General features: G+C 34.8%; 1 protein-coding gene across 1 annotated transcript in view; it reads left to right on the top strand.

Annotated features, from left to right (window-relative positions):
• Positions 1-8,777, top strand: part of LOC107677648 (protein lifeguard 1-like) — a 16,096-nt gene extending 7,319 nt beyond the window's left edge. The window contains exons 4-7 of the mRNA XM_016472635.1: positions 3,805-4,005; positions 4,093-4,221; positions 5,120-5,263; positions 8,426-8,777. Coding sequence (XP_016328121.1) covers positions 3,805-4,005; positions 4,093-4,221; positions 5,120-5,263; positions 8,426-8,575 — 624 coding nt within the window. The 3' untranslated portion in view covers positions 8,576-8,777. The remainder of the gene's footprint in view (positions 1-3,804; positions 4,006-4,092; positions 4,222-5,119; positions 5,264-8,425) is intronic.
• The last annotated feature ends 6,572 nt before the right edge of the window (positions 8,778-15,349 follow it).

Here is a 15,349-nt window from a genome sequence, read left to right as displayed (position 1 = left end):
CGTGGATTTTCACTGGTATTGGTACCGAATACTGAAATTTTGGTACCGTGACAACACTAATATATATATATATATGAGACGAATTAAGAGCTGAATTAACATTGCTTTATATTCTGAAATGTAAAATAAATATTTAATGAAATGAATATAAAACATCAATTTGTAATGCACCAGTGTGCAGGCATTTTTAGTGTTGTATACATAAGATAAGATACAGTAAAATCATGAATAAAGAAACAAAGTAAAACAAACTGACAACTACAATAAAACAAATATACAAATAAAATGAAATAAACAGTGCTGTCATTTTTCCATGAAGGTCTACTAACATTACTGTTCAGGTAAGTAATAGCCTACAAAAGAAATCTAAAAGTAATTAAATGTAAATGAACACTGCATAGTTTTCACTGTACGTATTGATAGACTTAAGACATAAACTGTGTTTAAGTAAATACTCTCCGAGCCGGCCATTTTGACATATTTTGTGTGTATTTGATCGTTTGGACGTGCACCTGAAGCTCAAAGTGTAATTAGCTTGTCCGTTTTGGAGCGCACGCACACATTTCAGCCTGGGGTACAGCGTCTCTTGTGCGGATTGTGCTTTCAACGTTTTATTATCAAACATGTTCTGCAATTTAGCAACAGTATAGACAGTCTTTCATAATTTAGCCCTGGGACCAAGAGGGTACAGGGTTAGGGCGAGTAGGATTTAGTTTCAGGAACCTGACGATCAGGTCGTGCTTTCCCAGAGATTCACTGTCTACAGGATCGTGATGTGCGGCAATCACGGCAACATACACTTTTAGGGTGGAGGGAGACATCCTTTGCTCCAACCCCTCCTGGAGGAAGGAAAGCACAGCCCTGACCAGGCATCTCCAGGGGTCTTCCATCCCAGTGAGAAGAGCACCATTCAACAAACAGGTTCCATTTCAAGGCATAGGGACGCCTCGTAGAGGGTACTCTTGCCAAAGTGATGGTGTCTACCACCGCCTGGGGTAGACAACCTAGGACCTCTGCATCCCGTCTAGAGACCACACATGGAGGTTCCAGAGATCTGGACGCTGGTGCGAGAGGGTGCCCCGTCTCTGAGAAAGTAGGTCCTTCCTCAAAGGAATGCACCAGGGAGGGGCTGTCGTGAGGAGCATCAGTTCTGGAAACCAGGTTCGATTGGGCCAGTAAGGCGCAAGTCCTCCCTGACTTTGCACAGTGTCTGTGCAAGTAGGCTCACTGGGGGAAACGCATATTTGCGTAAGCCCCGGGGCCAGCTGTGCGCCAGTGCATCCGTGCCGAGGGTCGCCCCGGTCAGGGAATAGAACAGCTGGCAATGGGACGTGTCTAGAGAGGTAAACCTGTGCGGCTCCAAAGGGTCTCCATATCAGCTGGACCGCCTGTTAATGAGAAAACGATATTTGTTGGTCTCCCGCATATCCGCCAGGTTCAGCCAGAGATGGTGTTTCTGGACCACTAGCGTGGCCATCGTTTGACCAAGGGAGCACACAATGACTTTCGTCGCTCGTTGGGTAAGGTCCGTCGCTGTGTGCAGCTCCTGCATCAGCCCTGGGTCAGAACTAACCTCGTGCAAATCTTTTAGTGCCTTGGCTTGGTATACCTGCAGGAGAGCCATGGCGTTCAAGGTGGAGGCAGCCTGTCCAGCCTTGGCCGTGAGAACGGATGAGAACTTACAGGCCTTGGATGGGAGACGCGTGGGTTACCCCTCCTGGTGGAAGTGCTCTTTGAATGAATGAATGATGCATTTGGACACAATTGCACTTTTGCTCTTTGGACACAATTGCATCGCAACCACCCGCTCCACCAGGGGGATCGCCACGTATGCCTTGGCCACCACACCATCGAGGGTAGTGAGGGGGGAGGAGATACTAGACTGGTTTCGGGCAGAAAAAGGTGCCGTCCATGTCCTAGCTACCTCCTCATGCACTTCTGGAAAGAATGGCACTGGGGCAGGGGGCTGAGAACCAGCCCGGGCTGCCCCGAGATACCAATCGTCTAGCCTCGACGGCTCGTTACATGGTGGATCTCTCCACTCAAGCTCGACCGCTTTGGCGGCCGGGAAAGCATAGCGGTCAGCTTTGGGTCAGGCTCGGGCAACGCTACTCTCCCCAAAGGGGGCAATGCAGATGAGTCCTCCGATGCCGCAATTGACATCCAGTCATCCGGATGAGCCCCAAATGAGGCGGCCGGTCCCTCGTGAGAAGGACCAGCACGTCCAACCAGGAGCTCCACAGCTTGCGGTGTGCTAGAGGAATGGGGGGCCCACAGAGATTTACTCGGTGGGTTGGCCCCCATTGTAACCCTCAGATCACCCTGGCTATTCACTGAAGTAGCCCTCTTCTGCGGCACAGAAGAAGATCTAGATCGGGGCATAGGTGAGGGGACTCCACCCCTTTTGAGGTATTGGAGTCTCGACCGCAACACCGAGATCCCACCCACAGTGGGAATATGCCTCATCCACGAAAGCAGCCTCAGCGTGCGTGATGCCCAGACACGTGAGGCAACGATCGTGACTGTCATCTGGTGCCAGGTAACGACTGCATCCAGAAACACACGGGTGGAATGACATCTTTAGAAAGACGCAACGTCACACCCTTGTTTTGCTCTTTTAGGGAAATTAGCTCTTTTGTAGTGCTAAAGCGCACAGGGGAAACACCATCGCTGAAGAACCTCTTCCCCAGAGCACTCGTCGCTCATCAGAATACTCTTTGAAGACGATAGGTAGAGCAGAACAGTCAGACTGCTTGGCTCCGCTTCCGCATTTATACCCGCGCTGCAGGGCGGAGCACGAGATGCAAATCTCACACACTAATGTGCATTGGCTCGTTGATAGGGCTCTCAGGCGAGATCCCAATTCATCGGTACGTTCTGACGTGATGTCGAACGTGACTGATTGAAAGGGAACCTTCATTACAGGACCAATGAAAGATTTAACAGATTCAAAACAAGGGTCAGGTTCATCAGAAAGCGTCGTGTTCATGTGCATATTTTGAATTAGTTTTTTTATTTATTTATTTTTTTGTTTAATTTTAATTTTAGATAAAGTTTTAGTCGTTTTGTTAGACGTTTCTGTCATTTTTATAATAAAAAAAAAAAAAATGCCTGTATAGTTTTTATTTTTTTTTATGAATTTTTAGTTTTATTTTGATATTTTTATTATTTTAATTTTAGTTTTAGTAATATTTTTAGGCATTTTTATCTTTTTATATTTATGTCTGTGTAATTTTTGTTTCAGATTTAGTTTTAGTTATTTTAGTACATCAAGTTAAGCTAAATGAAAACAAGATGTTTGAATTAGTTTTCATTTAAAACAAATAAAACAATTTCCCATTTTATTTTAGTTAAAGTTTTAGTAATATTTTTAGGCATTTTTGTCATTTTTATTAGTTTTTTTAATATGTCTGTGTAGTTTTTCATTTTTATTTTTATTTCAGTTTTAGTTTTAGTTATTTTAGTACATCAAGTTAAGCTAAATCAAAAGGAGAAATGTTTTATTTGAATATTTGACTATTCTTACTACTTTGTTGTATGTTTATGTCATTTTTATTAGTTTTTATATGTCTATATATTTTTTTAATGTTTAGTTTTAGTTTTAGTTATTTAAAAAAATGGCTGCAATATAACAAAGAGTGAAAAATTGAAGGGGGTCTGAATACTTTCCGTACCCACTGTATATATATATATATATATATACCCCTTTTATTTCAAGTAAAGAAAATGTTTTTCGTTCTAGTAGTATGACACGAGTTAAAACCCAGCAGTGAGTTTTGATGTGGTTTAATTTGTGTTTTGCAGGTTTTTTCGGTTTTGAGTCTTCAGCTGGCCGTCCCCTGCGGCTTCGTGGCCGTCTTCACTTTCGAGCCTCACGTCAAGCTGTTCGTGATGCAGAACGCCTGGACGTACTTGGCCGACTACGTAGTCTTCCTCGTGCCCTACCTAGTGATCCTGTGCTGCGGAGAGTTTCGCAGGAAGCATCCGTGGAACCTCATTGCTCTGGTGAATCTCTGATAAGGCTTTTTCAAATGTAAAACAGACTTAAATTCTCCTTTCATGCATAATAATAAACGGTTTCTTGCGTCTCAGAGTAACCTGACGCTGGCGATGTCCTACATGGTGGGCGTGATCTCCAGCTTCTACGACACTGATATCGTGATGATTGCCGTCGGCATCACTGTGCTGGTCTGCTTCACGGTCATCGTCTTCTCTCTGCAGGTCAGCGCTCGTCTTTCTGTTTTAATTTGGAAACCGAGAACCGCACGTCAGCAACAAACATAGCAAACAAACATTTCCATGCTTTTAATTGCAATGTTAATAAAAGTACTGCAGCCGAAAGATTGTCGAAAACATCTGCCCAGTGTTATTTTAGTATCAATGATATACTTTTATCATTTGTGTTAATATTTTGAATTGAATTATTTTTCAAATTTTTTTTTTTTGTGTAATTTAATTTCTGGTTTTAGTCATTTTTAGTAATTTAGTCATTTCATTTTTTTTTTTTTTTACAAAATTTCTACATAGTTTTTATTCATTTTTATTTATTAGTTTTAGTTACTTTTTAATTTCAGTTACAGTTTTAGTTTATTTAGTTTTAGTAGTTAAGGTTAAACTAAATGAAAATGAGAAATGTTTCCTGGGCAACTAGCTGAAATAAAACAAGTTTGAGTTTTTTAATATTTAATTTTATTTAAGTTAACATTTATTGTATTTCAAGTGATTAAAATATATTTTTTTATGGTTTTAGTTAACCCTGAATTTAAATAAATAAATACATTTTATAAATATATCTTTTGTTATTTTTATATCAATCTTTTATTAATTTTAATTATTTTAGTACATCAAGTTAAATTAACTGGCAACTATATTTTATTTCAATTAACTTTTATTTTATTTCAAGTAGCGAATGTATTTTTTTATGGTTTAGTTTTAGTTAACAATAACAACTGCATTGATGTGAACGGAACAGTGTGCTAAAATACAATAAAGTATTTCTATTGTATTGTTCAGAACTTCTTGTACAGTAATAAAAGAATCGGAAGCACAAAAGATATGATTCCCATCCCTCATCTACATGAGCTGATTTTAATAACTGAAGTCTCCTGTCCAATCGCAGACCAAATATGACTTCACTTCCTGTTACGGCGTGCTGTTCGTCTGCTTCATCGTCCTGATGTTCTTCGGGATCCTGTGCATCTTCCTGTACAACAGGATTCTGGACCTCATCTATGCATCTCTGGGAGCGCTGATCTTCACCTGCGTAAGTCATTGCTTCTCTACAACACGCTTGTTTTGGGCAGGGTTTTTCAGACCGGGGTAGACGAGTTGATTAAAAGCTACAAAATTAATTAAATCATACAGATGTAAAATTAAAATAAATATAAAACACTTGCTAAAATGTATTTAATCAAAAATAAACAATTAAAAAAACAAAATAAAATAATACTAAAAATGTATTAAATTATAATTTATCATTAAAATAAGTAATTTAACAAATAAAAGAAAAATAATGAAATGTATTAAATCATAATGTAAAATAAATAAATGAATAATATATTATTAAAATAATTACTAAACATGCAAAATAAAACATTACTAAAAGATACTACATTTTAATGTAAAATAAGTAAATAAATGGTTTATTGTTAAAATAAATCATTTAAAACACAATCATCACTAACGTTACTAACAATGTATTCAATTATGATGTAAAATAAAATATATTATTTATTATTAAAATAAATAAAAACCAATCAAAATAAACTAAAAATGTATTCAATTATAATGCAAGATAGATAAATAATTTCTTATTTATATTGTTTATTTATATTATTATTGAAATACATCATTTTAAAATAATTAAAATAAATTAAAATAAACACTTACTGAAATGTGTTAAATTACTGTATGATGTAAAATAAATAAGTAAATTATTGTTAAAATATATTATTTTTAGGGCTGGTAATTTAACGCGTTATTTAGATGAATAAATTACGCTGAAAAATAACGTGTTAAAATTATTAACGCATTTAATGCACTTGCCCCGCCCCAGACCCTAGTTAGAATGTCCCTAAAATTCAAGATATGGGGCAAAAATACCCCTGTTTGAGTTTTTGTCTCATATTTACATCATATAGTTAAGCGGTATAATAGTGCAATATCACATGAGTGCAAATATTGATCTTATACAACAGTTCAGTAAATAAGAAGTTCAGTCATGACAACTCTCGGAATAGTTTGTAAAACATTTTATTAATGTAAATGAAGATGTACATAGGTTTGGTATTGGCGGACTAGATCTGCTACGCCGCTGCTGCAGAGCAAGTATAACTTGCTTCTGCAAAAGAACATAATAAAAAACATGCTGCTGCAAGAACGAGAGAGGTAGTCCCCCCAAGCAGATCTAGGCAGGTGGTGCTGGGGAGGTGGTGGGCTAAAGAGAGAGCTCTCATAGCGCGCAGTGACTGTGCACTGGTTTGTAGGAGACGAGGTTATATAGAGGGACTAGTAATGAATGCGTGAAGCCGACTGGTTGGAGGCGTTACGATTGAATGAACCAATCGGGATGCGAATAGAGTTTCATGGCTGAACTATTTATTTAATATTGTGTTATTTTAGACACAATGTTGTCTGTTTTGCTCAATTTTGCCAACGAAGATATAAAGACAAAGCAGAACTGTTCGTCTCCGAGCAACACACAGCGGCATTTCATTTCTTAATGCACGTTTTGAACGAATTGGGTGAATTATTAGGCACGTTGGATCGATCGGTGTGTGACATCAAAGATATTTTGATGCCACACACCGATCGCTCTGATGCTGATGATCCGCTTCAAGTCGAACAAAACTAATGATTCAATGGACCATTCATAAAGAACCATTTACTTCACTCCTGAATGAATCAGCCGTTTGAACGAATCAAATGAATGAATAAATGACTCGATGACTTAATCATTAAGACATTTACTGCCACCTACTGGCAGCTTTAGTTTATTATTTAGAATATCATTTCATTAAAGAAATAATTAGTAATAATAAGTAATAATAATAATAAATTATTAAAAGTATAGTTCATCCACCCAAAAATGAAAATGTTGTCATCATTTACTCACCCTCATTGTCCAAAATAGTATATGTAATACATTTTATGTTCAAATCAAACTAAATATTTCTTGCTGAAGCAACTTTTTGTAATGTCTGTTTGATGCTTTACCCAACAATGACTTTAAATTATCTTTTGGGAGTAATTTCGCAGACAAATTTGATGTGCGATTCATTTGCGATTAATTAATCGCCACATCATGTAATTAATTAGATTAAAAAATGTTATCGCTTACCACCCCTAATTATTTTACAACAAAAACACTGAATACTGAATACTACAAATTTATTCAATTATAATGTAAAATAAATAAATATTTTACCGGTATTATTAAAATAAATCATTCAAAAAAAAAAAAAACCTGCTCATGTTTTTTAAAATAAATCATTCAAAAAAAAAAAAAACTAAAATGTGTTAAATTATAATGTGAAATGATTTATTATTAAAACGAGCAATTTAACAAACAAAAGAAAACTACTGAAATGTATTAAATCATAATGTAAAACAATTAAATGAATAATATATTATTAAAATAATTACTGAACAAGCAAAATAAAACATTACTAAAAGATACTAAATTATAATGTCAAATAAGTAAATAAATGGTTTATTATAAAAAAAACAATCAAAATAAATCATTGCTAGCAATGTATTCAATTATAATGTAAAATCAAATAAATGATTTATTATTAAAATAAAAAATAAAAATAAAACTCTTACTAAAAATGAATTCAATTATAATGCAAGACAAATAAATAATTATTTATTTATATTATTATCGAAATAAATCATTTTAAAATAATTAAAATAAATTAAAATAGTCAACAAAATTCATATGCAACAGAATTAAATGAAATAACATCTTATTATATTGCAGTTCTTGGCCAAATGATTTATTATTAAAACGAGCAATTTAACAAACAAAAGAAAACTACTGAAATGTATTAAATCATAATGTAAAACAATTAAATGAATAATATATTATTAAAATAATTACTGAACAAGCAAAATAAAACATTACTAAAAGATACTAAATTATAATGTCAAATAAGTAAATAAATGGTTTATTATAAAAAAAACAATCAAAATAAATCATTGCTAGCAATGTATTCAATTATAATGTAAAATAAAATAAATGATTTATTATTAAAATAAAACTCTTACTAAAAATGAATTCAATTATAATGCAAGACAAATAAATAATTATTTATTTATATTATTATCGAAATAAATCATTTTAAAATAATTAAAATAAATTAAAATAGTCAACAAAATTCATATGCAACAGAATTAAATGAAATAACATCTTATTATATTGCAGTTCTTGGCCGTGGACACACAGCTGCTTCTCGGGAACAAGAATCTGTCCCTGAGTCCCGAGGAACACGTCTTCGCCGCGCTCAACCTGTATCTGGACATCATTCAAATCTTCTCATACATTTTGCGCATCTTTGGAAGAAGCCGTGGCTAAAAGTCCACCAGTGAAGAAAGAAACCCATGCGATAGGGCTGGGAAAAAATATTGATTTCTTGATTTTAATCGATTCTCATTTTTTCTAAATGATATCGATTAGTCTAACCTGTTTTCAGATGAACAGAACATTGTAGCATGCCTCCCATCCAATAAATCACAATGAGCTTTGTGATTTGTTACTTCTGATATGAAACAAAGTCTCAGATTTCAAGTTCTGTCCATTTTATTGCAGTATTCAAACAATAAATGCTGTTTTGGTGCTGCTTGATGTGGAGTGACAGATCGTTGTAGCGCCTCAGTTAGAAGGCTCTCTTCCACTTTACTACAAGTTACAGCACCAAATAAACATGAATGAACATCCAAAGGTATGTTAAAAGAAAGAGTACAACTTTCCTGTCTCATGTAATCGCTCAATCAGTGTTTCAGCCGCGGACAGACATCAGTATAACAGTTTACAATGTCACGTAACGTCATATTTACCTCAGAAAAACTCATGTAATCGCTCAATCAGTGTTTCAGCCGCGGACAGACATCAGTATAACAGTTTACAATGTCACGTAACGTCACATTTACCTCAGAAAAACATATTCGGTGACCTTAAACTCGTTAGTCAGCTAGAAACATTAACTCTAGAGAGGAGCATTTTGCTAAATATATGCACCATATAACATATTATTCATTATAATTTTTACAGTTCTTCAAAGTTTAATGCATGTTTGAATAAATCTGTCAAGTTTTTGTGATAGCCACCATTTAAATGTTTATATATCAAAAAAATGAATTGGAGTAGAAATGATGTAATTGTAACTTTATTATTATAAAAACTTCATTTAGTGTAATTTAAGCGTTTGTATACAAATCAGTTCATTTTAACCTTCAATATTATAGTAATGTAGTACCAACTGACTCTCATGTATATTTTACAGCATTAGTTGAGAGTTTTTGTTCCTCTAGAAAATTATTGCTATATATCCAGAATAATCAATATTGAATCGAATCGGGAATTGATTCGAATCACTAGCTTGTGAATCAGAATTGAATTGAATGGTGAAATTTGTGTCAAAACCCAGCCCTGCCATGCGACCAATTAAAGATAAAGGCATTTCCTTCTGTGTTAAAATGCTTTTTTGTTTCCCACTTTCATGTGCAGAGACGACTACGATGAAACCGCTTGTACGTCCTGCAATGTGCTCATATTCAGTGCTATTAACATAATCAAGAGCAAGACACTGAGTCATCTTCCGCTCTGTTTACAGTCGTGACCAGAATTATTGACACCCGAACAAAGAAGCCTGCAAGTGAAAATAAATCTGCATTGTTAATCCTGTTGATCTTTCATTTAAAAAAATTCACAAAAACTGAAAATCAGGGGAAAATCTCTTTTTTGTGAAAAAAAAATACCCATTGGCCACAATTATTGACACCCTTTGATTCAGGTCCTTGACGGAACTAAGAATCAATTTTTTCAGCAAATATAATTGTACAAGTGTTACATTGATGGCATTTTTGTACTGTTTCGAGGAGATTTAGGATCTTTGAACTCTTTTCATCAGTACCTTAATTCTATAACAGCCCATCTTAAATTTACATTTACATTTAGTCATTTAGCAGACGCTTTTAAGTGCAAGGAGATAAAGAGAGGTGTAACATGGGCTCTTTTGGGCTCGTTGAAGACCAGTCGTACCGCTGCATTCTGAATCATTTGTAGAGGTTTGATTCACAATGTCATTGAGTGAGAACACTTTGGATTTTTTGGGATGTCCGTGTTAACAAGGCAGGACAATTATTGAGTACAGACCTCTTTAGGAAGAAGACAGATAGGAATAATTATTTACAGTTGTCAAAAAAAAAGTTTACCAGTGAGTCAGCTGCATAGAATTAAGCGAATTTGTTCAACACACAATTGAACAGACAACTGAAATGTGGAAGACGTTCAAAGAAAAGGGCTATGGTTGGATTGTGCAGAGGAGAAATGAAAAGCAGTACAAAGGGAACATCTACTCACTCCGGCTAATAAAACTTCTCTGAACAATTTGTTACAACATACACTCCCCAAGCTCCAACACTCTGTAACATTATACGGAAATATTGGCATATTTTACAATCAGACCCAGGTCTGAACATTCAAAGAATATTCACATTCTATTTGTGAGTTTTTTAAAACAAGTCCATTCAGTAGGTCACGGAGGTGATATTGTTGTGAAACGTAAATCTAGGGAGACGTTTTGGATTTTTACTTTAGATGCATTATTTCCCAGAGGTCTCAATCACAAAGGGAACATCTACTCACTCCGGCTAATAAAACTTCTCTGAACAATTTGTTACAACATACACTCCCCAAGCTCCAACACTCTGTAACATTATACGGAAATATTGGCATATTTTACAATCGGACCCAGGTCTGAACATTCAAAGAATATTCACATTCTATTTGTGAGTTTTTTAAAACAAGTCCATTCAGTAGGTCACGGAGGTGATATTGTTTGAAATTATTGGAGACTTTTTGGATTTTTACTTTAGATGCATTATTTCCCAGAGGTCTCAATCAAGAAATTGATTATGGTATGTTTTACTAATTCTCGTTTTTTTTTTTTTTTCCTCCTTAAACTTGTTTGTAAGCCACTCCCCTAATTGTGTGAGTGCCACACCTGTTGCTGATTACAAGAATGTTTAAAGCATTGTTTGGTAATGCTGTTCTTGATGTCTGATCAAAAATACACTTCACAATGATCTCTTCAAGAGTGAGTATATTACAGCGATATTTTACTCAATGATTTCTATAATCGTGGCCAACATGTATTTAAGAAAAACATTCCTTTCTTAAAGAGACGTTCCCCCCATTTCAGTTGTTTCAGGCTTCTTTGTTCATATTTTCCAAGGGTGTGAATAATTCCGTCCACGACTATGTTATCCTTTATATTTTACTTTTAAGAAGGGAATAAAGACATTTTTATCAGCAAATTCACTGTTTTGGACATTTTCTTCTTACATTCATCTGCACACTTGGTTCTGATTCTTGTGCTTTTATCAGAGACCGAAGTCAAATCATTCGTGATTAATCGGTGAATCAGAGTAAAAATAACAATAACCATAAACTGTGGCATGAAATGCACGAGCTGAAAATGTCTCATCTGGACGGTGAAGAAAATACTGAAGCAAACAGCTTTGCATCAGTCGACGGTCTGGTGTGCAAAAAATTATATATATATATACATATCATATAAATGGTGCCTGATGATGACACTGACCCTATGAGGACCCCAGATGACGCCAACACCGTGTCCATAGTGTCATTGTGTCGCCTGCCAGTGACGTCATAACCCCTTGATTTCCGGTTTTGTTTTGTAGAAAACATAGAAACACCAAAGATGCTTTAATATGTTGTGTGTTTTAATAGACTGGTGACGACTGCACAGAGTAGCATTATAACAGAACTTTCAAAAACTACGCCTTTGTTTCTTTGTTTGTTTTGAATACGCGCCCTCTAGCGACGAAAATTACATATTGTGCCTTTAACCGATCAACTATATTCTGTATTACAGATAAACACAATCCAAATGCCTTTTCTATTTATTAAAGAACTAAATAATTACACAATAAAACAAGAATATGCAGCAGTGTGCTCACAGTAACATGCGACCAACACTGACATCTGCTGGAGATGATGACCAATTACAGTCAGTGCATCTTTTACCCAATAAACATTACTTATTCTATTTATCTATCTATCTATCTATCTATCTATCATTATATATAATATTATATTATATAACATAATTAATGTCATTTTAATTATTAAAATATACACGACCAGTCAAAAGTTTTTGAACAGTAAGATTTGTAATGTTTTTGAAAGTAGTCTCTTCTGCTCATCAAGCCTGCATTTATTTGATCCAAAATACAGCAAAAGCAGTAATATTGTGAAATATTTTTACTATTTAAAATAACTGCTTTCTATTTGAATATATTATAAAATCTAATTTATTTCTGTGATGCGCAGCTGTATTTTCAGCATAATTTCTCCAGTCTTCAGTGTCACATGATCTTCAGAAATCATTCTGATATGCTACTTTGCTGCTCAAGAAACTTGATTATTATTATTATTATTACTATCATCATGTTGAAAACAGCTGAGTAGAATTTTTTCAGGTTTCTTTGATGAATAGAAAGTTCAGAAGAACAGCATTTATCTGAAATAGAAATCTTCTGTAACATTATAAATGTCTTTATCGTCACTTTTGATCAATTTAAAGCATCTTTGCTTAATAAAAGTATTAATTTCTATAATTTCTTTCCCCCAAAAATAAATAAATTATACTGACTCCAAGCTTTTAAATGGCATAGTTTATAATGTTACAAAAGCTTTGGATCTTTCTATTCATCAAAGAATCCTAAAAAATTCTACTCAGCTGTTTTCAACACTGATAATAATAATAATGTTTCTTGAGCAGCAAAGCAGCATATTAGAATGATTTCTGAAGATCATGTGACGCTGAAGACTGGAGTAATGATGCTGAAAATACAGCTTTTAAATAAATTACATTTTAAAATATTAAATATATTTTGGATAAAATTAATGCAGGCTTTGTGGGCAGAAGAGACTTCTTTAAAAACATAAAAAATCTTACTGTTCAAAAATGTTTGACTGGTAGTGTATAAAAGAATCAAAACTAATAATATGTGCGAAACTGAGTAAACTATGAAGGAAAGTGTGCGGTGTGCCAGCAGGGGGCGCACGTCTCTGGGCAGTTCTTACGGGAAGCGAGAGGAGCTACAGTGTTACAAATAGAGCAGTTATTTTGTTTCAAATTAATCTACAAACTGAAGTTTATTAGGTGAGTTACGTGCTTGCAGTTGTTACTCTCCAGTCCGCAGCGATATGTAAGTTCAGAAACTCTCCATATCACTGAATTGAAAACGAAAGTGTCATGTTTCGCAACTCTACACTGATTTGTCTCTTTTGTTCTGTTACATTGTTACATTGTTGTTGTTATTAGTTATACATATATATATATATATATTGAATATCGGGATGGTAATGTTATGGTAATTGTTTGACAAAGCTCTGTTACGGAGTGTTACTAGAGATTTTTAAAATAGTTTTTCGCCACTTTCTTTGATGTTACAAAGGGAAGCAATGTCAGTGAATGATAAAAATGGCGATTTTGAAGCCTGGAAAGGCACAGAAAGTGTTTTTTTTTTTTATCGTTATGCTGTAAAATATTTAATCGTCTAGTCATTTATTTATTTATCCTCCTGAGGTAAAACCATCATCACTCCAGAGTTCACTGAATTAAAATCTTGCAATATATAGACAGTTTAATATATATTATTAAATGTATAAATATATAGCTTCCACAATATACATTTTTCTTAAATAAAATATTTTAAATTATTTTTCTTTATCATATTTTATTTTATGTATAATTTATTGTTATATTGTATATGTTATATTATAGTCAAGTCAAAGTTGGTTTATAAAGCACTTTTTAAAAAAACAAGTGTTTACCAAAGTGCTGTACAAGCGTACTCGATATAAAACAATAAACAAACAGAAGACAGACACAATCATAAAACCTGTTCTCATACTGTGTTAAATGCCAAAGAGTAGAGATGAGTTCTGAGACTAGATTTAAAAACAGAAACCTAATGTGGAGAGCTTTTGGGGCTGCCACGGTCCCTCCTAGTTTTTAACCTTGTGCGAGGAACAACCAAAAATAAATGCTCAGCACATCTAAGTGCCCTTGACAGAGTGTGTAGCCGTATTAAAGGGGTCATATGATGCAATTTCAATTCTTCCTTTCTCTTTGGAGTGTTACAAGCTCTTGGTGCATAAAGAAGATCTGTAAAGTTGCAAAGACTAAAGTCTCAAATCCAAAGAGATATTCTGTTTAAAAGTTAAGACTCGTACATGCCCTCCTAAAACGCCTCGTTTAAACACGCCCCCACATGTCTACATCACTGCGTGGGAAGATTTGCATAACGCCGCCCAAATGTTCACGCAAAGAAAGAAACATAACTTTTATTCTCGCTGTAGTATTGTTGACGCCGCCGCCATGTCGTGAAGACGCTGTGTGTTTCGTTGTGAAAGCGAAACTACTTTGTTTGGTCTTCCAAAAGAGGACACGACTACAAATCAGTGGTTAAGTTGTATTTACAACACTGTTCCAGAACACTTCAACCCAAATATTCAGATGTGTGCAGCACATTTTACAGAGCACTGTGTCCTGAACCCGGGAGAGTTGTTTCTATAAAGTGGGGCAATTCCAACTTTTTCAAGGACAGTCTGGTGCTTCTGACGCACAGCCTGTAAGTACATTTTCATATTTAAAGAATTTGCCACTGACCAGAGCCGGATTTACCTCTTATCGTGACATAGGCAAAACAAGTTTTTGGGCTACTTTTTCAAAAAAGTAACGCCAGTTACATTGTTTTCCATTTATTGACTAACAGCTCTCCTGTCCCCATATTGGGAGAAATCGGAAGCACAGAGGAGTTGTGTGCGCTGAGTGAACATGATGTTACTGTAGTTCTAGACTAAATGTGAACATGCATTAATTCATCCCACTCACAAAAAAAAAAGTAGTATTAATCAAAATGAATTAAAACAGTGAAATGCAAACTCAGAATATGACTCAAACCTGCAATAATTAAATATGTTAAAAAGTAACGCGAAAGTAACACAAAAGTAACGTAAGGCATTACTTTCCATAAAAAGTAACTAAGTAACGTAATTAGTTACTTTTTTATGGAGTAACGCAATATTGTACTG

Source organism: Sinocyclocheilus anshuiensis, unplaced genomic scaffold (assembly GCF_001515605.1).
Source record: "Sinocyclocheilus anshuiensis isolate Anshui unplaced genomic scaffold, SAMN03320099.WGS_v1.1 scaffold796, whole genome shotgun sequence".
Taxonomy (NCBI): Eukaryota; Metazoa; Chordata; class Actinopteri; order Cypriniformes; family Cyprinidae; genus Sinocyclocheilus; species Sinocyclocheilus anshuiensis.
This window is presented reverse-complemented; position numbering and strand designations above follow the sequence as displayed.